The sequence below is a fragment of the Thunnus albacares genome, chromosome 6, assembly GCF_914725855.1.
Source record: "Thunnus albacares chromosome 6, fThuAlb1.1, whole genome shotgun sequence".
NCBI classification, from domain to species: domain Eukaryota; kingdom Metazoa; phylum Chordata; class Actinopteri; order Scombriformes; family Scombridae; genus Thunnus; species Thunnus albacares.
Genome location: NC_058111.1, coordinates 27,932,260 through 27,957,301, shown reverse-complemented (window position 1 = coordinate 27,957,301; position 25,042 = coordinate 27,932,260). Strand labels below are relative to the sequence as shown.

Below are 25,042 nucleotides of genomic sequence, written 5' to 3'. Positions count from 1 at the left end.
CACAGCCACTCTGAACAAGGAGGGATGTGGTGAAAGTATTTGGAGAATTCCTACTGACCACACCGACGCTGCCTGGCTGCTGTCTCTCCTCTACATGGAACAGCTCTACCCAAATAAGGCTGGGCTTTTTAACTAGACGGAGGGGAAGAGATGCAGAGACAGGGAGAGGGAGCTGCTGAAAGGCCATGCCCTTTTAAGGATGAAGTTTCCTTTTTTTCCTTCCCCTCTCTCCCTCCTATTTTCCCTCCATGCTCCCTCCCTCTCTCTCTTGGTAGACTAGTGAAGTCATCTTGCCTCATCTGCTCCTTTTAAGCCGGCATTTTTGAGAGGGAGGTCCCTGCGAAGCATATACAAACACTCAGTCAAGCATCCATACTCACCCCACAGGCTGCACTAGTAGCTGGCAGAGAACTGACCTATTCCTTCACACAGTGAGTATACTTTTCTTTTATTCCTCCATATAGGATAAAACCTATATAGTGGATTTAGGGCAGTTAGTAGGGCGAAGTCGCGGTTGGGCAAAGTCTCCTGTCTGGTCATGGCTTGGCTTGTCAAGAGGCCGTCACTTTCTTATTCAGTCAGTTGGTAGATTTTTATACCTGAGGACTTTTTAGCTTAGTTTTTTAATCATAAAATATATACATGTTTCCTTGATCTACCATGTTTGAAAAAAAATGGTGACCTACTGTAGGAGAACCGCCCAAATGTCTAAGTAGAGCTGTGTATCCAAGTATAGAGACTTTGAGATGCAGCTGCCCTTGACTATAAGTTTCCTAAAGTTGTTTCTGTGGATTAGATGGTATTGTATCTTTTATCTGAGTTACTTTTGCATTCAATCCAGTGTGGGTTCATATGACTGTGAGTATGACGTTAGTTGTATGTGACTGATCAGGTATCATAAATTGCAGTCCTGATGTGGATTCTGGCTGCCTGCCTTTTATTGGGGTTTCACAATAGGCCAATTTTGACAGAGAAATGCCTCATTGCAAGTAAACGCACTGTTTATCTTTTATTATGATGTTGTTATATTATGATGTGAAGCAAGGAGAGCAGAAGTTGAGAGGAGAGCCAGACAGTGTTGCATATCTCTGTCAGAGTGCAGACTTTCATTTGCACAAGCAAATGATCCTCTGCTATACATGGGCTTTGTAAGCCTGTGAATACACAAGGCTCACAGATGCAGACAGACTAGCAGGTACAGAAAAAACTATTAAAATGTACCCATCCACACTTTTCATCTCTGTTAATGAACATGGGTGTTTTATATAACACACTGCTGTAAAGCCTGAGAGCTTGCTGCAATGTTTTGACTGAAGATAACTAGCAAATTCCAGCAATTCCAGTAAAAGCAGGCCCACAGTAGCAGAAAGGAAGTACCAGCGGGCAGCTCGGACTCTAAGCAGGAGCAACAGGAGCAGATAACACTATCTACGCTGCCAATCCTGTGCCAGCACATAAACACAGCAGAGCACAGTGGCACAAAAAAAAATTTTTCAGGAACTAACCACATCCGTGCACCATCCAGAGCTCCAGCGTTGAGTTGAATCGGACATAACTATCTGCACATCAGAGTCAGTAGGAATACAAATACATCAGCTCAGGCACACAGCAGCAATAAAGTTTGTCAGAATAATCAGACCCATGAAGGGTCTTGGCAGCAGTTAGAGAAAATTCTTTCTGCACTCATAAAAGTCTGGGAAGACTAAGCAAGTTTTGTCTGCAGCTGGCATAAACCGGAGTAATGTAACAAAAGAGCTTTGACTCTGGAGGCTTAGTCAACACACAATACATCAACTAGCGACCAGATGATTCAAGTGACAGTTTGGCAACTGCAACACAGCTTGAAGCAAGAGACACTATCCTCTGAGGGACTTTAAAGTTTTACAAGCTCATATTTTTCATAATCTTTTTGACAACGAGTGTCTGTGAGTGTTTATGATGGTGGTTCTGTGATGTGAACGATATCCTGTGTTTATGTAACCTGTTATCAGCTCTCTCCTGCAAAAGAGATCTTGATCTCAATGAGATTTCCTGAATAAATAAACCTTAAACTGAACATCCACATTGCTGATTCTTAATCTAGCCAAAGCTTTAGTGGACAGGGGCTAAAATTAATACAGTCACTATTGTCTAAACAAGTCAACGGCAGTTTATTCATACCAAATAATTATTTGGTGGTTAGCTGGTTAACTGTAGTGGAGGTGAGGCCGCATGACGCCACATCCCCTGAGGCTGCCACAGTCACCACAGCCCTCACACTGGTTTCCTGTTCTGGCATGAGGCAGATTTACCATGGCAATAGAGAAACAGAGCAGGAAAAACACAACTGAGAGAGATGGATGGATAGAGGAACAGATGTGATGAAGTCATGTTTGTGCTCTCCTTTTTGTATTGTATTCTTTCATCCTCATATGTTGTTAATGTTGAGTGAGTTCTTTTATTCTATTCTCACTCAATTTTTGTTTATTGTATTTTTGATGTTAGACGTGCAGTAGCAATAAAGTAAAGCTACTGATGGCAGTACTAGCACTGTGCACATAAAAGTACTAGTAGTTGTAGTAGGCTAGTCAGTATTATAGTTGCAGAAACAGATTTTATGCATGGATTGTTTAATTCTGATGTGGTTGTAATAGTATGTGTAATAGATGCTGTTGCAAAACTTAAAAAGTTTAAAGTATTACTTTAGGAGTAATTGCAGAAACAGTAATAATGATTTATTTCCTGATTGATAGGTGTTGCTGTAAGTTGTGTTCACTGAAAAGTCAGTATTATAGATGGTTTGTAATAATATGTTGTCATATTATGCAGTATTTCAAGTGAACATGGCCTTAAATATTTGTAGAAGCAGCCAGACAGCACAGAAGCTTGTTTAGGAGATAATCTTGAGTTATTGGACTTGGGCCGGGTCCCAAGCATAACAACATGTCCCTGGATACACATAAATACCAGGAATAGAGACCAGGCTCTAAAGAACTTATTTAACCTCCAAAAATATTATGTGATGTCTCTATGGTTGTCATGCAATGCTCACATAGAGACTGATACAGGACAGAACTCAAGAGAGAAGTAAAATGAATGAAAATAATGCTTCTCTTCTCTCTTCTTGTCAAGACGTGAGAAGGCATTGAGTGCACAATGTGGTGAACATAACTTCTATTTCTTCCCCTACAAAGAGTGTAGTGTGTGTGATTTGCAACTGTGGTCCAGAGAGTAGTTTATAAGGCTAAGAACCAGAGGCCAATGGAAAAAAAGGACAAGCTAACAGCATACCAGACCAACATTACCCTGTAATAATGATTATATAATGACGCATGTCAGTGAGGGGTGTGTGTGTGTGTGCCAGAGAGAGAGGGGGAGAAAGCCAGACAGAGAGAGATAAAATATAGTAACTGAGCTGGTGGTTGCATGTAAGTGAGCGTGTTGCCCAGCATGTGTGTTTGGTTTCTTGTGGCCCGGAAAAGCACCACAGGGAATGCAAAGAATATTAAACAGGGTTGGTGGTAACACTCTGCAGACACTCTGGGCAGAAATCCATTAATGCTTTTGGCATGTAGACTCTAATATGTAGAAAAAAGTATATCTATTTGCAGCAATGGAAGAAGTGTTCAAACGCTTAGTAAGCAGTATCACAATGTAAAAATACTCTGTTACAAGCAAGTCCTGCATTAAAACTTTTACTTACTGTAAGTAAAAGTAAATAATAATTACCAGTAAAACATAGTATCCAAAGTAAATTACTTACAGAGTTAAGTTTTGCTTTCAGGTGAAAATTTTGTATCTCCAGTTTTGGGGATTTACATTCACTTCGATCAATTGAAGCAACGAGAAGATGAAAAGAAATAAGTAAATAAGTAAAGTTAAAAAATGTGGAAGAGTGAAAGAAAAGAAGGAAAAAAGAGAAAAGTCCTTACTATTAGCCACAGCACTCTATGTGCATGTTGCTAGCTGGTATATTTACTATATGCTGAGATTATATCAGTCCAGTCTGGGCACGACTTGACATTCTGTCACTTAATGCAATCAATATTACAGTGAAAATCTATGTGAGTAATAGATAAAAAGAGTCAAAAAAGGTTGTATATTGTTCATACACAACAGTTTATTGTTGCCCCTGGCAACAGCATCCCTCATCCCAGTCCAGAGACGAGCCCCTTCTGGTGAACTCCTGGGTTTAACCTTTAACATTTGAACTTTGAACCTCCCCAGGAACAGGAAGTTGAAGTGACCTGACATCAAGATGGCAACAAAGGTTGTATGGTGCAGACAGCACTTTGATATGGGTTTTGCACTTGGCTGTTGGCCCAAAGGCAATACAGAAGCATTAAACAAGAAAAAAAGTGCTGGCAATGATATGTGTGTATTTGCTGACAGAGTCCAAGAGGGATTGTGTGCGTGTGTGTGTGTAAAAAGGAAATATGTAAAAATCAGCTGGCTGATATAGAGCTCCCATTGTACACCACTTTGCCTCAGACGAATGTCCTGACAGGGCTCAATGGTGTGCATTAGGAGACACAACGCTGTTATTGCCACCGTTCTGGGAAAAGGTATTCAACTTGAGTGCTGAGCATCTACGCTTATTTACACGCTTTTGACATGCATGTGGTAAATGTACTCTATATGAAAGAAGTATCTGTGTGTGCCTTTGTAAGTAAATATGCCTTCATAGAGATTATTTTCACACCTACAGTATGCATGTTTGCGTATAAAGCTCCATCCAAATACTACTGCAATGTGAAAACGTTAGCTATTGTTTGTTTGTTGTCACGAATATTAACACTGTTGTAAATTGTCAAGGTGGTGGGTAAGATACCAGTGAAAATCGAACTACAAAGCTTTACATTTACTTTTTCTCCAAAGACAATTCATATAAAGACATTTCCCTAACATTTTTTCTTTGATTTTCTCCTTTACTTCATTACATCCCTCTTTGTCTCCTGCCTTTTCTTTTCTCATGAATCTTCCTCCACTGTACTCTCCATCTTCCCCCCATCCTCCGTTTCGCACTCACCTCTCAGGGAGTCGGCATGGCTAACAAAGGTCCATCCTATGGCATGAGCCGGCAGGTTCAGGATAAGATTGACAGCAAGTACGACCCTGAACTAGAGCAGATCCTGGTGGAGTGGATCAACCGTCAGTGTGGTGCTGGTGTGGGAAAGCCTGAGGCAGGCAAAATGGGATTCCAGGCTTGGCTGAAAGACGGATGTGTGAGTGCACCGAGTCTGTTTATTTGATTGAATCCATCTGGGAGTGTGCTCAAACTGCTAGATGTTTGCCTTCCCTTTACAGCTGATAAGTGGTTATTTTGGTCACATCGTATTGACCCAAAGAGAACATTATTATGAAATTTTATGATTAATGATCTCCATCTGGTCTCCCCAGGTCCTGAGCGAGCTGATTAACAGTCTGTTCGCTGGAGATAAACCTGTGAAGAAGATCCAGAGCTCAACCATGGCCTTCAAACAGATGGAGCAGATCGCCCAGTTCCTCAGTGCTGCTGAGAAGTATGGTGTCACCAAGACCGACATGTTCCAGACTGTGGACCTCTGGGAAGGTGAGACCGGTTTCATGGTCTTCATTCCTTGTTTACTGCAAACATTTCATGCTAGAAGACAAGACTTGGCTCAGGTTGAAGCACTTTGGTTGCACAGGTATGAAAACATTGTAATCCGACTGACGCTAAGGCTCAATAATCCTAACTGTATGTGTGTGGGGGGGCAGGTAAGGACCTGGCAGCAGTGCAGAGGACCCTGTCAGCTCTGGGCAGCTTGGCGGTCACCAAGGATGAAGGCACATACAATGGAGACCCCAACTGGTTCTTCAAGTGAGTCCCATTATGGAATGAACCCTGTTTTACCTGACCGAGTATTCATAGAGCACTGGGGTTCATTTTTATTTTTTGTGACATTTTCATTGATGTGTTGCAGGAAATCGCAGGAGAACAAGCGAGACTTCAGCGACGATCAGCTGAAGGCAGGCAAAAATGTTATTGGCCTACAGATGGGGTCCAATAAGGGAGCCAGTCAGGAGGGCATGAGCTACGGAAGACCGCGACAGATCATGTAAAATCACTGAGCCACAGATACCCCAAACCACTTCAGCCCCTTTACCCTGATGCCCATTACGCCTGTAAGCGTCTAACCGGTTCACAACAACCCCCTTTTCATCTTAAACCCTTTCTGCTTCAGAATTGAGCTTCTTTCTAACAAGTACCCCATATCCCCCAGTCTTTACACTTGCCCTGAACCCCTTATGAAAATGCTTGCACTGGTGACCATCGCAAAAGGACCAGAACAACTGAATGTTTGTAGTCTTAAGCGGAAATAGTAACCATAAAAATGACCAACACATTATCTTGGAGATAAAAACAGCAAGATGACCATGAGAGTAGTTGAGCTGTTCCCTCCCTCTACAGGGTTTACGAAACAGTTCTCATATCACAGATAAGCGACCACTGTTTCCTCTCTGAAGCAAAACAAATGTCTGAATTATGGCATGTTTCCTAGATTTTAGAAATGGTTCTGGATTTTGACACAAATATAAATCTGTGTTTACAAAACCTTCAGAAGGGACATTCTTTCTAATTTGAGTGGTGATACAACCCCCCCCCCCCCCCATAGCAATTCTCCTCAATTTTACTGTTACAAAATTCATTAATACTTCCCACAATGCTACGCCTGCTGTATCAGCACCAATATTTTTGTACATTGTCCTATTAAATAATGACTTTGAAATACATCTCTGAATTGACTTTGTGATTCTGGGTATTTACGCTTCCAACTAAAGGGATGGGAAAAACATCACCATAAACTGTTGAAGTGCAATGTCGAAATGTAGGCAGATGTTTCCTTTTCTACCGATATTTGAAAGGATATGTTCACATTTTTAGAAGTCTGTCTTGAAACAGTACTCACATGATGTTAGGCATGTGTAAAATGGGGAACGTTCCAGTCCTTGTTCTGTACTAAAATGCATTTCCTTATCTTTCAATGGAATTGTGCTAACAAGGGGTTTCTTCACGGCAGTATGAAGAGGAGGAATACTTACAGCAACAAATAACTTGTTTGGTGTACATGCATGAAGGGGCATGTGAGTATTTTTAAGACAGACTTTAAAGACTGTGAACCTATTCTTTAACTCAAAGTTTTCTGCTTCCTGGTAGTTCAGCCTTTTGCCAGTTTAGGGATTATACTTCTAAAATGTGGCACATGTTGTTGTTTAAAAGTTTTGTAAAATTTAATTAACCTTAGTGTTAATCATTCCTGCTACACCACACACACAAAAACCTCTATCTTTACAACTAGGGGCAACAGATTGTTTCACCGATTCCACAAGTGTGTGTAACTGGGTTTTAAAAACTGCCTCAATGATCCTCTGAACGGATATTCCATCAGCAGTCTTTTATTATCAATCAGGTCACCTGTGACTTGCACAGCAAAACACAGTTTCCAACTTCACTCCACTCACTCATTTACATTAAAAAAGTAGAACTCTTTAATACAGGTTTAAAAACACTTTGTATAAATCATAAAACAGTTGGTATATATCTGTACAGCAGGCACACATCGTGTATATATTACACTTCATAAAAAAATACATATGCAAATCCCACACTTGAAAATCCCACTTCAAGTTTTTTCAGTAGTTGGCTGATAACCCACAGATAAGAATCCCAGACTTAAAAGTCAAATGCATCAAATCACATCTCAGAAAATAAATCTTGTTCTTAAAATACATCAGTACCCTCTCGAGGACACTTTTCATGGAAGACCTTGCATATTACAAGTACATCTACTCATGTCACAAACACACACACACACACACACACACACAAGCTCTCAGTCATAAACTCACACACAACAGACTCTTACCTTTCTGTAGTGCACAATAAGTTCTTGTCTTTCTCTTGGTTAGATGATCACACAGGTGTCCATAAAGTGTATCCTCAGTGTCTGTGGGTACACATTTGCACGGACAAGCCTGTATACATACTTTCACACATGCAATTATACCATTAAACCCTATTAGATTCATCTTCAGTTCTGACCCTAACGTTAACCTAATCATAATCCTGATGGGAATCTTACCCCGGGACTGGCAAGAGGGATGGGTCATGGGTGTCTAAGAAACACACACACTCTCACACACTTTCATGTCACGGCACAAACACAGATTTTCATACAAGGCCACGTGTATGGGGAATGCAGAGAAGGACAAAGGGTCCACTCTTCAGTCCTATTCATCTGCAGTCCACTCTGTGATCCCTTACCACCACGCCCAGGATTGACTGGGGTCAGCTGGGTGCAGGAGGCTGGGTGTGTGAGGAGGAGAGGGTGAAAGCCTGAGAAGTCCCATAAGCACAGACAGTTTGAGGGTTTTAGGCCCATCAGCTGGCTCAGTGCTATGTCGCCACCAGATCTCCACTGAAAAGCGGCACTTTGGCCTCAGAGTCCAGCACTGTAAGCAACTCCACCCCTGAGTCTCGCTCCTCTTCCTGCCTGTCCTCCTCTTCTTCCTCTACAACCGCCTCCTCCACTCCTCTCCCTCGGCGCCCCCTCCTGGCCCAGTGACCTCCCCGTCTCCTGCGCAAGCAGAGAAGGCCCCTGAGGTCCAGGTGGGCCAATGTGACCTCCAGTGTGTAATAGAGAGACCAGAAGAGAGCAAAGCAACCCAGCAGGAGCAGGAACTGGAGAGAGATACAGCAGAGGTGGTTAATCACGACAGCAGGAGCACTGGATCCTTTAAATCACCAATGGGTGGACGTGGATGAGGTGGAGGGCAAAAAACAAGAATGGCTCCAAAACATTTTTTATTCCTTCCTGGTTTAGTGGCAGTAGGTTCTTAGGGGAGTTTATTTTTATCTTTTAAATCTTATAAATGCCTTTTTATGTCTCTACACTCAGTCTGCAGGATGGGATTAGCTGGCTTTGATCAATTACTGGATGTCTATGGGATCAATTAACAGCTCAGTTAAAAGGAAGGCAAATGCACCTTTAAGCCTCTTAATGGATGGCTGCTCTCACTAAACTACATAAAAAAAAAGTGTAATCACATTATGTCAATTTTCAGATCCACTTTCTGATCACATGCAGCCACATAACAGAAAAATTCTATCTTTCATCTCAATTTTAATCATTTGATCACGTCATAAATTAAGTTTACAGTAAATGGCAACGGTTGAGCTGTTTTTGAATTTGACAAGAACAAAGTCAGTCAGTGCTGCAAAAAAGACTTCTTTTCAGTGGAGCTGATCTAATCCCACAGATATCCTAAAATTAAACTAAATTAGACTAATCTCTCCATTTAACATACCCCATAATGCAAATAATGGAATTAAAAACAGCATCCAATAGTTTTTCACTCTGGCTGAATAGAAATTAGAAAAAAACTGGATGGAACGGTTCATTTGATGTTAATTTTTTAAAGGGGTGAAGTGTAGTTTCTTCCAATATAGTTGAGCTTATGAAGAAAACCTTTTAAATAATGTAATTAGATGCAATTTCATTGTGTTCTCTGACTTTAACAGAAAATTGATCAAATTTAATGACATCCCAGCGGAGAAAACAAGTCTGGAGATTGAGTGATATTTCAGAAATCCACAAGGGGAATGCTTAAGTTAAAAAAAGCCTGAAGTTTGCTCTCTGCACACACTGTGTAAAGTAACGCCACAGATATTTCACATTTTTGATTCATGAAAGCAACACAATTATCACTTTTTGGTAATAGATAAATGTATGACAATGGACAATATGTATGGTGTTGGTTTTGGGTCGCTAACCTTGAGGTTGTTGGAGGTAAAGGGGTTGATGATCTCTGGAGGGATGTCCAGGCCTGGAGGGCACGGCAGAGAGAAGCTGCTGTCCAGATACTTGCCACTCATAGCCTCCTCCACCAGCCTGTCAATCAAAGCACAGTCAGTCAGCCAAACATCATTCTGGCATTCAGGCTACAAGCACTTGTATCAATTAAATATACGTACATAATACAAAGATACACATCCACTATTAAATACACTCATTAAAACAAGCTAAACTGAAGCTTTCAATAAACCAGGAAGAAAACCACACACATTCAACAAAACAGATTATTTTAGCAAAGGCATGAAAAGCCTGTGAGGTCTCACCTCTGTCTGTCCTTGACCTCGCTGTAGGTCATAGAGGAGCCATACAGGGTCAACTTCCACTGCTTCAACACTCCCTCACTGGCACACTTCTGAGACGACGGCTCTTCTACAGGAACAGGGAGAAAGGTCGGTGCGGGCAGGTGAGGTACACAAGAAAACAACAAAAACCCAAACAAGAGTTTGTGTTTCTGATGCTTGGAAAGTCATTGCTATCTGACACTGAACAGTAATTGTCATGCGTGTCAGTGTGTGTGGCAGCATCTTACTGTGGTCGGATATCTTGAGTTGGTACTGGCCTTCGGCTCTCTCTCCCCAGCAGCGCACAGTGGAGAAAGTCCAGTCCTGGTAGCCTGAAGGGTCTCTGTGTGCAAAACACAAAGAGGCCACTGTATTAGATGCCAGTCACAAATATTATTTTTGATATGACCACAGGTACATGTGTGATTTTACAGATGAATACTGTTATATGCTGACAAATTGTTTTCATTCCGTTTTGTAATAAAAACACACATTTTCTTGTTTTACTGAATTCAAAGTGATACCAGTGCATGTGTGTGGGTGTGTCTGCACCTGTCGACGGCACGGCGCGCCCCGATGACTGATGACATACCGCTGGGGCAAATCAACACGATCTCCATGTTGCCACGGCAGGGGTGGGTTATGGTCACGGTAACGGCCACGTGCTCCAGCGTCTGCATTCCAGACTCTCTCAGGTCAGCAGCAGAGACTGAGGGAGAGAAGAGAGCAGCTTAGTCATGTGCCTGTAAGGGAGTGGATATGATCTATCAGACTGACGCTGTAATACAACTGTATGTGTGAGTGTGTGAGTGTGTGCGTAATCTGTAAGATTAACGATTGTAAGATTATACATAGCGAGAGAAAAGAAAAGAGAAATACAACAGGGCGAGCCTGAGAAGCACACTGGGAAAACAAGTGATTAAAAGACTGATACCAACTCCGTAAAATTCAGTCTTCGGACACTTATCAGTCAGTCTTCCTCACTACTTCCCGCCCTCCCAGTGCAAGTGTCTAGTAATTTCTCGGTATTTCCTGGGCTCTGACTACTAATGAGCTGTGGTGTTCCCTGACCATGTAGGGCTACACACATCCTCGGGGAAGGGAGGAAGACGAAGCGACGAGGGAGTGAGGAGAGTAAAGTGTGGAGGTGTGGAAGGAGAGACAAAGATGTCAGGGGACAGATGAAGAGCGAGACGGTGAGGAGATAGAGAGAAGAGATGGAGACAGGGCAGAGGTAGATGTAGGGAAGTTGGAAAAAAAAAAGATGTGGTGAAGGTGTATTTCAAACACAGATGCTATGCTATAAAACAGAAACTAATTAAATATTGATGTGCGTTTTGGGCTTTACAAGCTAACTTCTCCTCAAAAGTCATATTTTCCACTGACAATTCCCATAAACGCGCCATTCTGGCACAGTTTTACACTTTAAACTGCGTTTTCATCCGCACATCAGACAAATCTATAAAAATCTTTCAGGGTAGGGGTTGATCTATTTGGGTAGGCTGCTCATATAAAATCTATACGTGACTGCACGTGCTTCAATGACGAGGAAGGAGATCTTCGGGGCTCCCTGTAAGCTGTACATTTTGTCCTCTCTCATGTATTTTTTTTTCCCCCCACCTTTTTTTCAGTTGAAATACCAGCTGTTGTCACATTTTTTTTTTACCAACTTCTCTCTCTAATCACAATCTCTCCTTTGCTTTCTTTCATTTCAGAACAACTCTTTCTGCTTCAGCTCTTTACTGGCATGACCATGTGTTGTCTGTACAACCGCACACAGCTTTCACTCAGAAACACGCTTAGTTGTTTCTAAAACAACCTCATCCACTCCCCATCAACTGGATTAACAGCACCACTGGGATCTAACTGGTCGTTATTGGGTCACAGCACAAAAGCACACGCACACAACTGAACATCAGTACCAACTGCGTTCACATGGGAAGGCAGCACTTTGAAATTCTCAAGGGGCAGGGCATTAGCCAATAAGGCAGCCAAGACACATAGAAACTGAGTCGTGCTGAGTCGTGTGACAGGCAGACTTGAACACTGTCGGCGATAAAATACCTGTTTGACAGAGACTGACTGAACAGAGGTCTACATGACAAAATGTACCTCATAGTGGTTTGATGTCGTTTAATTTCTTTTTAAGATCAAGCCCAGACACATTTTGTTAGTCTCCTCTATAACTGTCAGCAACTCTTTGATTTGTCCTTAAGAAACTCCTGTTGCATGAGACTACACACACACACACACACGCACACACACACACACCCTTCTGGCAGTGCTCCTGACCGCAAGGCCATAAAAGAGGGAAGATACAGATCGAGGGAGGAGAAGAAAAGAGATGAGGGAGAAGGAAATGTTTCTGCAAGGATGAGGTCACCATGAGCATATGTGAAAAAGTGCGTGTGTGGGAGAAACAGACACAGATTGCATACACAGACAGTCGAGGGATTCGGAGAAGTGAGAAGCTAAAGAGGAAGAAAAACTAACGAGAGTGAACAGAGAGGAGCTGTAAAACACAGAGACGGATTGAGGGGAAAAAATGAAGAAAAAGGAGGGGGGAAAAAAAAAAGAGAGAAATTGGGGCAATCTGGAAAAATCTCACCCAGTATTTCAATGTGGACGCAGGAACACACAAACAAGAGAACATTACCTAATATGGACAGACAGACTGACTGGGGAGCAGCGAGGGAGGGAGGCAGGGAGTCAGCTACGTAGTGCAGTGTGTAAACTCGACAATCAACTGTCCAATACAGAGCCGAGAGAGAGAGAGAGAGAGAGAGAGGAGTAGATAAACATCTAGTTACCAGTCCAGGTGCGAACCAGCTCCTTGGGATAGGTCGGGATGGATGTGTCCTCTTTTGTTACTGAGCTCTGATAGGACACGAGGAACGGCACTGACTCCCATACCTGAAAAACAGAGGAGAGAAAATTTCAGGCTTTGGTAACTTGAGGTGGAAATTATGATTATGAATCATTTCCTAAACTAACTGAATGCTAGAAAATTTTTTTGCGATACTTGTGTGTCTGTATGTACCTTGGCGGCATTGACGAGTCTCCACGCGTTGAGCAGACCGAAGCCGTGCTGGTGGCTGTGACGGAAACCAGCTCCGTTCACCCTCCAGTCTGCACTGGTGTCACACTTTTAAAGCAGATATTGAAAAAAAAAAAAAGAGTCAGCCATGTTGCTGATAATTTCTCCATGTTTCTCAGTTTTTTTTAGAAAGGTGTGATTAAGATGGTTATCAGGTTATATGTATTACTCTCCTATCTGTCCCTATTGCTTGGAAAATATACCACATCACTAACTGGAGAGGCAGGTTACCTTCTGCAAAGCACTGAACACTACATACTGAAGATATCAGTAGTGCTTAAATGAGAACAACAATTAAGCAAAAGTGCCAAACATTCTCAGCTCTGTGCTGCTTCTCTATACTTTATTTCATTGTAAATTGAACATTTTTTGGTTTTGGATTGTTTGATGGACAAAACAAGCAACTTCCCATTCTGGACTGGGTTGCACCAGCTGTTTGTAAATTCATCACTAAGTTTGTGTGTAAATTTATTCCAAAGTTCTTCATAACTACTAACTAGTTTCAAACTAGTGATTTACTAAATCAGGTTGCACCATTCAAACTTATGAAGTGTGTTTGCTAGTAAACACTAGTAATGTGTAAATCAGTTCTAGGAAACATCTGTAGTGTGTCCAATAAGAAGCAACCAACTATGTAAACAGGAAGTCACTGTTAGCATCACATGCTGTAACATCCAAAGATAACAGTTTTAGGGGCCAAAAGATAAAGTAAAGATAACTGCAAATCCTTTATGAACAAAGGTCTGACATTGTTTTATTTCTATCTGCATGTCTGGAGAAGTAAATGTGTATTAGAATAAGTAGAATCAATGCAGTTTACAGTGAGAGGGAAACATACGATTATGCTAAGCTAACCATTGTTATTTGGTTATTTAGTCTAATGTTATTGGCATAAAGTTTTGTAATTAAGAATTTATTGTGTTTGTTTTTTCTGTGAAATGTTAAGTGTCGGGTCAAATATGTCAACCATATTCCACATGACCTCTTTTACTCTTCAATCTAAAACAGGTCAGATATTGGCAAGCTAACATTAGCTTTGTTAGCTAGCTTACACAACAGTTCCACTTCGAGGTTAGTAGGCATCAATATTTAGTTACAACTCATCTCTACGTAGGAACTTTTTTGTGTGGTGCAACCGGTTTTACTTTAGTGATGCATGAATAAACACTCAGTAACTACTTAGCTTATAACTACGCAAAGTTTGAACAGCTGGAGCAACTGGCTCCTGTGAAATTGTGATAGATATTATTCACTTTTTGAATAATTTGACATTTCAAACACAATTCATAAATTAGTCACTAAAAAAAAAAATCAACAGATTATTCCAAAATAAAAGTAATGGAGCGCTATGGAGCAATGTTTTTACAAGGGGGTCCTTGTTTTGTTCATACTCTGAACACTTACAAGGACACACAAGCAAAGCGATACACAGTCCTGCCACAGCTTCTGTGCTTTTCTGCTGATTGACAGTTGGTAGTGCAAAGACGCAAAGATGAAGTGTTATAACGCAGCTGCAAAGGCAGTGAAGTAGACTAATAGCAAGCAAACACAGATGTAAACACTGTAGGATTTAATGTTTTTTTTTTTTAAGTCAACTTTGAAAATGTTTTATGAAGAAGGAAATGCATTCAACATGTTTGTCAGACCTCAAGGACACACACCAAATGTGAACATAAGTTTTGTTTGTTTAGAGGAAAACTCCACAGGGCACCTTTAACAGGAGTTTAACAAGAGTTTCCTGTCAGGTCTGACACGAATATCCAGGTGACTTGAGCATCTACACAATATACAGTAATAACTGATGCAGTGAGAAACCTCATCAGGCCTACCTTGGTGGCGGTGAAGGTGATGATGTGCTGGACATCCCTCCAGCTGAGGCAGGGTCGGACCTGCAGCATGAGGGCCACCATTCCCGCCGCCAGGGGGGCTGCGGCAGATGTGCCAGTGTGGCCGTCGGTACAGCCCGTCCCCTGCCGCATGGACCAGTCTGACGTCACCTACAGAGATAAACAGATGGGTTGAGTGTATGGTGTGCAACCATGGAGATATGTAAGGTACAAACAGTGTCAAGGTGGTAATAGCTTGGCAGGAGGCCAAACACAATGTATAAAAAAGCGCTCACGTAAACCCTTCAGAGGATATACACATCATTAACTATGCAAGTCTTGAGTATTGAGGCTCTGTATCTAAACTAAAGCGCAAGGAACACTTCAGTCGGGCGCCAGTGTCACGGAGCCATCCTGACAATACGATATATTTACAGTGGGTGGCCAGAGGTTGACACAGTTTGTGTGCATCAGGGATATATGAGGTAAAGCTTTTAAGAAGATAAAATGAAGTAAAGAGAGAGAGAAAGCAGCTGTACCAATAAAAATGACGAGTAGAAGAGTTATAATGTATATACACAGAGAATGGACAGGAGGTCGGAGAGGACGATTAATTTCATGAGCAGGCAAAAAAAAGACCAATGTACAGTAAAATTGTTTTTCAGCTTTGTCTCTCATCTCCGTATAAGATTTAATGGACAAGTCAAATAACACTGGAGGACACATGCGCCGAGCCAAACCCACCCATATACAGGGCCCCCAACTGAAAACATGTCACTGACATCTTCCGTGAACACCACCCGGTAGTGCACACGTCAGTTACAGCCTGTTTGACAGAAGCACCGCAGTGATGTGGGCGGAGGAATTCCCAGCCCTCTCTGTGTTTACACGCAGAGGACATGTGGGCATTTTCCAACAGCTGTTCAGGACCATGTTGAAGGCTTCAAGCTACTCTACGGTGTTGTTGTGCAGGGGTAGTCATGTTCATCCAGAGCAGCTGTTTTTGTTGTGACAGCGTACCAGCATCATCAGGAGACGAGTTCTGCAGCTCAACATTCAGTTCAAACACTGAATTTGTTCTGTTCTGAATATAGAGTCCTGGCTCATTATGATTTTTTTGATTTTTTTATCTTAAATAATCAGAAATCGTTGACCCATCAGTCCATTTAAATACCACAATCCAACAGAGACAAGTTTGAAAAAAGGAAAGGAACAGTTGAAAAAAAAAAAAGATGAACAAACAGTCATTTAATTCCCCAGACTCTCCTAAATCTGAATTTGCTGTAAATGATCTGGTAGTTTCCCATTCTGTGACTTTTCCAGCCTTTACAGACTCGGGACACTGATAAAATGCATTTGTGCAGGCAGCTGTTCCTGTTAGACTCTAAGTGTCCTCTACAGAATGATACGCTAATGGGCAATGTGTGGTAAACACTTGGCCTGTGAGTATAAAGTGGTCAGCGGTGGATCAGTCTTCTTCAGAGAGAGCCAATCTTCGCTAAGCTCTTTTCCCCCCAGGCGATGACATTCCTGGTACAAACTGTGTTTCCATGGTGACACCCGCAAACAGCAGCAAATAGAGGTGAGTGGCTTCATCGGGCCTTTATTCCTGTCATTATCAGTCATCGTTTTAGATTAAAATAGTCTCTTCTCTCTCCTAACGTGGAGCTGATCTGTCACAATCTTTCAAACAATTGTCACCATCGCTACGTTTTTACGAATACTTCAGGTTCATACGGTGAAATTTAGTTACGTTGTTCTCCATGTCATGTTGTGGAATATGTTATCTGCAGGCTTCAAGAGAAATTCCAACCGAAAAGAGAATCTAAGTTTTTTCTTTCATATTACAACTTTCTCTTTGAGGCTGTTTGCACCTGGTTTTGGTGATGTGAACACAAGTGGACAGCCGAGACACATCGCCGCTCACACCCGAGTCTATCACGCGTCTCCAACGTGTCCAGCTGACCACTTGTGTTCAGATTTCATCACTGCCTACGTCAATTCCACTGCAAGGTCAAAGGGCCTCGCACACATTTCTGTCACCAGACACACCCCAGATTGTTTCACATGGCTAGCTCCAAAAACGAAAATGTTTTAAGAACTAATAAACATGTTCACATGCCAGAGTCATTTGGCGTTGGCACAAAACAACCACCACATTCTGCACTGATGATGCATTTTCCTATTACGTCCTTGTCAGGGACGCAACAGGATGCATTCATGTTTACACTACAAAAGATACGTGCTCAGATGTGTCACAGATCACCTCTGTAAATGGTTTGGGTGATCGGATCACAATGAGCCTTGATGGTTGTTTATACTTGTATTTAGTGCCGTCCACTTGTGATCTGATCGCCCGACACACATTTTAAAACCGAGTGTAAACAGGGTCATTAAGTCTCTTAAGCTGAACTATAAAAGAGAAAGACTGTAGTGATGATGTCATTTAGGGGAAGATCTTATAGCTGCTCTAATACAATTAGACCTCATACAGTACGTCATAAATAACAGAACTTTCTATAAGCGCCGGCTACCGGCAAAACAGCTGACTACTCATTCAAGTCCAGCCAGCTACTTTATTATATTCATTTTTGATTCCAATAAAATAGTTTGGATTAACAAGTTGGGATTCGCTATGCGTGTACATTTATGACCACTAGCCTACGCTTATCTGTCTGTATCAGTCCTGCCCTCACATGCTCTATATGAATGTATGTGTGCGTGCGCTCAGCTGAGAGCTTGTGTCCTGTCCTGTGACCTTGTTTATTTTCATTGAATAAGAATGCATTTATGTTTCTCGTAAAACAATACATTAACCATCATTGTGGCATGTCTTGATAAACCTTACAGTGAAGGTGTCGATAAATAAATAAAAAATAATAAATAAAAGGTCTAATGATTCTTAATTAGCTCTGATAAGTCTGGATTAGGTGTGGTTTTAAATGTTAACAGACAGATTGAGTCGGCTAAAACGCACAAGAAGTCTAATTCTCCTTTAAAATAATTCACTACATGTTTAGTCAGGTAGGCAAACTCATTGAAATACGCAATAATTAAGATCAGTGTATGTGATGGAATGACGGCATTATAATGTGCCAGAGGCCACCAAATTTAGGCTTTTACAGCCACCAAATTTTTCTCCGGTGGGGCGGGTATGTCCCCAGACCCCACTGGCTGGCTACTCCATATCTTTCCTCAAAGCCCTGAAATAACAACACACAGGTAAAAGGGGACAAAAAAAGAGGCGTCTTATACTGCAATACTGGGGGTTATAAGTACTTGTCATCATTATGTTTCTAATTCTTAATCTGGAACTGCTAATATACATGGAGTAGGAAACACACCCCATCTGATGTATCAGAAATAATCCCCCACACTCACATGCTGACATACATACCGCGGTACTTGATCTTGCAGAAACATATACTCTGCTTGTACATGTCCCTTATAAGATCACTTTCTTCCCAGTTCAGAATCAGCAGATGCATGTAATGGTAGTTTAGCTTTTGATATCATGCTAAAATAACATATCTACTACCTCAGACTCCAGAGCTTGGTCTGCTTCACTTTCACACCACAAATGAACAAATCAGTGAGAAAGCACCTCGTTCACTGTGACTGACTGATTGCTCGTCACTTACTTCCTGCTATTTTACTGTTCCTTTTGCAACCATTCATCCATTTTCTAGTCTAATCATCTTTTGTGTGTGTGTGTATGTGTGTGTGTATGTCACGGAAGACCTACAATGCTCCTCAGCTTGGTCCCACCACTGCTGAAAGTGACAGCCAGCATGGATGCACACTCCTCAGCGTAGAAAGGCATCCTGCCGTTCTCATCAACTGCTCCTGCAACACACACACATATAGTGATTAGTAGAGCCCTAAGTGCACATGTCCACACCCAAAAACACAGAGAACTTACCACTGGCAAACATTCGCACACCTGAGACTCTGCGTCTTACCGATTGTGATGGTGTAGATGGAGTTGGCGTAGCCGTCGTAGTTGCAGTTGTCATTGAATTGACCTCCATTGCCACTAGCGACCACAAAGATGCTGCCGAAGCCTCGTCTGCCAGCGATCACTCCATGCTGCAGCGCCGCCTGTGGAGGAAAGAAAATAATTAATTAATCATCTACTGTGATTAGCTGCTGTGATAAAAAAAACAAAAAAACCCAGAAGTATTACATTTTATACAATCAAGACCCAGAGAAAAATTAAACGAGTGGAAGCACTGTGGACACAGTTCTTCAACAAGTCTTCTGCTATAAGTGATGTGTTGCAGTCTACTGCCCTCTGCAGGACAAAAATACAGACACAGAAAGTCTTTCTGTCACCTTGCCCAGGGGATGGGGTCCATCCACGGTGTGTCCATCATCATCAGGACCCCAACTAGAAGACGGTTAAAAGGTTTGGTGTAAGCTTGTGAAATGGAGGGACACTTGGAGGCACACATATAGTACACTCGTGACATTTTTTGTGACATAAGCCACTTCTCTTATGCAAGTACCTAAGACCAGACAGAGATATGCTTGTTACCTGCAGCTGTAAATGTCGTTGACCTGGTAATGCTTGTTGAAGGCTATAGCTTCCAGGCTGTCAGTCAGCGGGCCGTCCAGGACCCTGATACCTGAGGAGAGAGAGGTTTCACCACACACATGTAAGCAAAGTCTCAGCCTCTGTTTTATTCAACGTAATATAACAGAGCAGTGGAACAACAACAGTGCAAATTTAAATGTTCTTGTCTGTACCTGCCACCTTGCTGCCGTATGCCACTCCCACTGCACAGACGCTGTTGTTGGGAACGGCTGCAATCTCTCCGGCACATCGCGTCCCATGGTGGTTGTCACTGTTGACATCTGGGTGAGGCATGGGATCTGGGTCGTTGGAGTTCAGGTCGTAGCTGCCCTCTGGACTCTATGAGGGACAGAAAATCAATTTGGGTAAACGAGTGTGTGTGATTTACACTATCCCTCAACTTAATTTTGCGTTTAGTTTAAGTTTAACTGGAAATGCTGTGATTCTATTCGGACTGGGAGCAATAGTGACCCAAAACTGCGACTACCACGAGAAACTCTGGTCATTACTGCATCTGAATATGATTCATTTCAAGAACTGCCACCTTTTTTGCCACTGTGTTCTTCATTTACTTCCAGATTGTTACTGCCACCTTGCTGCCATAGGCCATGAATGCCATGAATTACATTGTGAAATCCTGCCTCCTCCTTGCTGTGAGTGACATTCTCTTTAGCTTAGAGCTTTTTTTCTGCTCTAGAAAGTGCAGAGATCAGCTTAAAATAAAGGCAAGCACGGCAGTTCTTCTAGAATGGGAATTTTATGTCTGCCTTGCAAGTAATTCATCTTGACTAAAATGTAAAAAACCCACTGGCAGATTGACAAGAACTGGCGAGCAGAGTCTTGCTGGTACACATCCTCATTGTTTAATTCTCTTCTCTTTCCAAAACATTCAGCCACGTCAAGGACACACAGTTCACATGGAAGTAACAGAGATTTCTCTCATATTTATATTCCAATTGTAAGAATTTATTATTGATCATGGAATGGAGTCACTGTCACAGTTTTGACCTACATAGTTGGGCTGGATATCCTGGTGCGTGTGTTCCACCCCGTCGTCTACCACCACCACCGTGACTCCTAGGCCGGTGATGTTGCGTTCCCACACCCCTGTCACGTTGATATCCATACCCTTGTTGACATCATTGTGCTGCAAGATGAAGAGAGAAGATGAGGTTGTGTAAAGAGGAGAAGGAGAAAAATTACACGATCAAGGAAATAAAAAAAAAGAACATCACTACGAGGTATTTTCATTATCTTGAAATGCACCTTGGTTTTTGTGCCTACAGGACATACATTAAGCTTTCAATATGTAAGTTTAATGCGACTATAACCAGAATGTCAATAAAGCAGTCTGTACTGAGCTCAAGATTAATGGGTGATATTTAACAGTAACTCTGATCCCAAACTGCTTTAAGATTGTATCTGTAGTTCATCAAACCTCTACAACCATTAAATCGCAGAAGAAAACATCTGTGTTCTTTCTTCAGTTTCAGCCATTGGATTATTGTGGAGAATTTAGTCATTTCTAACAATCATATAATCACTGTTTGGCAGCAGTGGAATCATTGTCACATGTAAATGTAACCAAATCTAATTTAATACAACCCTGTTAATTACTTATGTGTGTAAAACATGATAACGTGACTTTAAATATATCCACAAACATTAAGTGAACTTAAAAAAATACAGCATCTGCCTTTGGCAGTATAAATGTTGTGCTACATTTCTGCTGCGCCAATCTGTATCTTCTGGACAACGATATTATTTTCAGACAAAGAAGTCATGTCCTTTCGTCTCTATTTGGTAAGTTGTTCTCATCATGTTCCTGTGCATTCGGCACAGCTGTTTAAAAGGTATAAGATGAATAATGTGACTGGCTGAGAAGATAATGATTTACTATCCGGCCTTTTATGCACACAGGATGCTGTGTGTAAATAAATGAAAATAGCAGGTTTCATTTTCCTTGCACACAAGACCTACTGTGGTACTTAGTACTACATCTTTTTATTCGGTTCCTTTTCACTGAGCATCAGTCATAACATCTGCTGGCAGATCTTTGAAAGACATTTACATAACATTTAAATACTTTGGCTTGATAAAAACTTTCCCTGTGCTGACCATGGTGTATTCTTGCTGACAACATTAAAGCACAAAAAGGCTCTGTGTAAAACAGACTCCTGACTGGTCCCACATTAAGTGATTTTCTGGTAAATTATTTAAAAAAACATGAATGACAGCCATTATGTTCATTTTCAACACTGAACAAAGGCAAAACTCACTACAGGACAAATAGAGAGCAAAAAAGTTGGTGGTGCACAGTCATCTACATCCTCACCAGGTGCCACTGTTTAGGGTATCTGGGATCATTGAAGGCCATGGATCTCTTAGAGCGACTGAGCACTCTTTCCTGGGAGTACCACAGGACGTGAGGGTGGGCTGCCAGAACGTCCCCAGGCTGGACGCTCTCTCTCCAAACTCCAGCCTCAGATCCAGCGCCAGGCTCAGATGAACACAGCAAGTAGTGGCCTTCCAGCTGTCCTATCTGGCCCTGGTTCTGCAGACCAGCCTGCTCTGCTATCTGGGGTGGAGAGAATACTGATGATAAGTACAAATAAAACCGGGACAATAAATCGGGCACCTTTTGTTTTTTTCCCTGACACATAAAACTTCAAAACAGATTAGATCCAATTTCAATGACTCCTGTGGAAAGATGGGGTTGTTGCAGAGAATAGCTTAATGGCAGTGTTGGACATACTTAAAGAAAGTAACTTTATTTAAAAGCTGTTAATAAAAATGTCTGTAAATCAAAAAATATGCAGTAAGAAACAAGGAAAAACTAAACATCATTTTCACAGATCATGCAGTCTCAAATAAATAAATAAATGCAGTAGCCCTCTTAGGGAATCCCATTTCATCAAGTGCATGAGATATTAGATGTGATGGAGAGAGAAACTGATGGATCGATACGGGGCCTGTACAAGCAAAATGGTCAACAGAAATTGGCCCAAACATGATCAGACCCATCAGACAAAGTGTTATTGAAGCACTGTACCCTGTTGGCTATCACATCGAGGTCCACAGAGCTCTGTTCAGCATCTTCTTCCTCCAGGTGTGGGCCAGCGTGGAGCCGGACTGCCCAGGACTGACCCGGGCCGCAGGGGGGTGATGGCCAAGTTGAAGAAGGAGAGGAGGAAAAGGGAAACGAGGGGGCAACAGAGGGCAGGAGGGTCAGAAGCAATAGGGCAAAGCAGGACAGAAAAATGAGCAAGAGGAATGGGGGAAAATAGAGCGTTGCCATGGCAACGGAGGGCAAAACACAGGGTCAACCAGGCAAGCCCTCCTCATCTGAACAGCAACCTGGATGTGAGACAAATACAGAGAGAGAAAAAGAAGGCCTGGTTAGAAGTGAGAACAATCTGAGAATGAGTGGCTGGTTGCTTATCATCTGTGTGCTATATTCAGAGGCCACGTAATAGATTCCCAGCATCACACTGACTCAACACCAGTTTAAAGAGCTGTGGCTATAGCCTGTTTGATTAATACTGCGTGGATACATCAGATACTGCTATTCCATTAGCAGTGGTGTATTATGAAATTAAAGGACAAAACTGAAACACACACATCTACTTTCATATGAAACATCAATACACCATTTCATGTCCCTAACATGGCCCTTCTGTAATATTTCAAGGTGAGTAATGCATGCATGTATAATTTTAGTGGAAAAGCCAATGAAAAACCTGAAGTAGTCTACCTGGGACGACAAGCATGACTAATTTAACCATGTTTTTGGACCTTCTTTGGCAAACGTCACACACTCCCACCTCACACCCTGTGATCTGACTTTGATATGAACTGATATGATGATTTTTTATGATATGAGTAGTTAAGTTAGTGGAAATAATTTGTCAAGCAGAGGCCCCAGGACCTGTCTTGCTTTAGTGACACTGCTCTGCAGCCACATCTGACACATTGTAAATGATATATTAGGATAATCCATGAGAAATAGAGATGGAGATGTTCTCAGACTGCTACTTTTCTGCAACCATTTGAAGCACGTCAACATTAACAACAACAGCCTGGCTGTTAATGACATTACCACCGACAGCTGTTTAGATACTTAATTATTATATTATATTATATTATACTATATTATATTATATTATTGTATAAATCGCCTGATACCTGCCAGAATTTGCTGTCAAGCTACAGTCAAACCTGCTGGCTGCGTAGGAAGCTATCAGCTCTGCATTTAGCTGCATTTAGTTTTTGTTTCGTTCGTAGGTCTGCTAGCTAGCTAGTTTGAAAAATACCTGAGGCTAGGCATGTATGTTAATAAACCGTGAGAAAAACCGCGAGAAGTGACAGCGTCTTCATACTACAGCTTTATTAAGATAACGTTCATCAGTATACACTCAAAACAACAGAATGAAGGCAGAACTTGGAGTGGGACTCGAGTTTCAACCGGAGCATTGTTGTTGTTGTCACAGTAAGTTAGCCACAGTCCTGAGGCTAACTGTCGACACCGTCGTTCTTACGTGTAATAAGACGAATCAGTAGCCATGACAATGAACTGCGATCATACAGTTGGATCTTACCTTTCCGCTTAATCCGTTCTTCTCATCGATTTCTTGTGAATTTTTCGAGTAACGATCAGCTTGTCATCTCATTTCCGTATGTAACACACAAGTCGCAACCTGGACGTTTGACGTCATACAGCAGTTGCGCAAACGTCGTACGTGCCACCTGATTGGACCAGAGCCATAACGGAGTGGCTCTTAGGTACTATGCTGCCCCCAAATGAAAAAATAGGGTGGCATTTATCTCTATTTCCTTCAGACGGCGTGTACTTTTTGTGTGAAACAGACCACGTCACATTCATGGAGGCCTCTCCCGGGCTGAGGCAACTCTGCATCGAAGGAACTGACTGTTATGATAATACATGTACCAATAGATATTAGAAACATACTATTAAAGGAATGTTACCCTAACACAGTAAGGTAAAAGAAGTAAACTTCAAAATATTACGTGAGATTTAACCAGCGAACGAATTCTTGAGAATGAGATTAATTTGTTATGAGAATAACTGTGTACTTTGTGAAAGGGAAGTTTGGAATGTGTTTTTCCATTGTGAATCAGTGCAGTCTTTCTGGAGTGACAAGCAGAGCTGGCTATAGTCCAAGGAGACTGAGTTGTCACCCTTGGCAGTGAGGACAGTCAAGTCTGGTGTTTTTGTTGAAAACAGGAACTTGGACTTTGTTCTCAATATTGTGTTTTTACTGGAGAAGTTTTTTTATGCATAAATGACCATTGGATTAAGGAGTTAAAACTCTTGACTTGAAGACAAGAAAGCTCTCAAGTTGTTTTCATCACTAGATATGTTTAAGTTAATCTGAGACAGCCCT

General features: G+C 41.7%; 2 protein-coding genes across 3 annotated transcripts; one reads left to right on the top strand and one right to left on the bottom strand.

Annotated features, from left to right (window-relative positions):
* Window positions 1-286: 286 nt before the first annotated feature.
* Window positions 287-6,735, top strand: tagln (transgelin). 2 transcript variants are annotated; one of them, XM_044353363.1, is made up of 6 exons: window positions 287-431; window positions 4,207-4,249; window positions 5,016-5,204; window positions 5,380-5,551; window positions 5,719-5,821; window positions 5,925-6,735. In XM_044353363.1, the coding sequence occupies exons 2-6, from the start codon at window positions 4,238-4,240 to the stop codon at window positions 6,061-6,063; spliced, it is 615 nt and encodes a 204-aa protein (XP_044209298.1). In that variant the 5' UTR covers window positions 287-431; window positions 4,207-4,237; the 3' UTR covers window positions 6,064-6,735. The 2 variants fall into 2 exon arrangements, with proteins under 2 accessions (XP_044209298.1, XP_044209299.1); XM_044353364.1 differs by lacking the exon at window positions 4,207-4,249.
* pcsk7 (proprotein convertase subtilisin/kexin type 7) lies at window positions 6,579-24,374 on the bottom strand. The gene is made up of 17 exons (XM_044353362.1): window positions 24,236-24,374; window positions 22,690-22,994; window positions 21,973-22,215; window positions 20,650-20,784; window positions 19,811-19,976; window positions 19,599-19,689; window positions 19,397-19,451; window positions 19,024-19,162; window positions 18,807-18,907; window positions 15,065-15,232; window positions 13,179-13,283; window positions 12,949-13,051; window positions 10,691-10,847; window positions 10,387-10,481; window positions 10,121-10,226; window positions 9,776-9,893; window positions 6,579-8,683 (listed from the first exon to the last, which is right to left on the bottom strand). The coding sequence occupies exons 2-17, from the start codon at window positions 22,933-22,935 to the stop codon at window positions 8,399-8,401; spliced, it is 2,313 nt and encodes a 770-aa protein (XP_044209297.1). The 5' UTR covers window positions 22,936-22,994; window positions 24,236-24,374; the 3' UTR covers window positions 6,579-8,398.
* Window positions 24,375-25,042: the final 668 nt, after the last annotated feature.

What these genes read in the sequence shown, in the direction of transcription:
- tagln (XM_044353363.1), top strand. An exon ending in GACTGTGGACCTCTGGGAAG is followed by an intron (nt 5,552 to 5,718) that starts GTGAGACCGGTT and finishes GTGGGGGGGCAG; the next exon opens with GTAAGGACCTGGCAGCAGTG. An exon ending in GACCCCAACTGGTTCTTCAA is followed by an intron (nt 5,822 to 5,924) that starts GTGAGTCCCATT and finishes GATGTGTTGCAG; the next exon opens with GAAATCGCAGGAGAACAAGC.
- pcsk7 (XM_044353362.1), bottom strand. Translation starts at nt 22,935, where the DNA reads ATGGCAACGCTCTATTTTCCCCCATTCCTCTTGCTCATTTTTCTGTCC. An exon ending in GACCCCATCCCCTGGGCAAG is followed by an intron (nt 19,163 to 19,396) that starts GTGACAGAAAGA and finishes TTTCCTCCACAG; the next exon opens with GCGGCGCTGCAGCATGGAGT. An exon ending in GCGCGCCGTGCCGTCGACAG is followed by an intron (nt 10,482 to 10,690) that starts GTGCAGACACAC and finishes TTTTGCACACAG; the next exon opens with AGACCCTTCAGGCTACCAGG.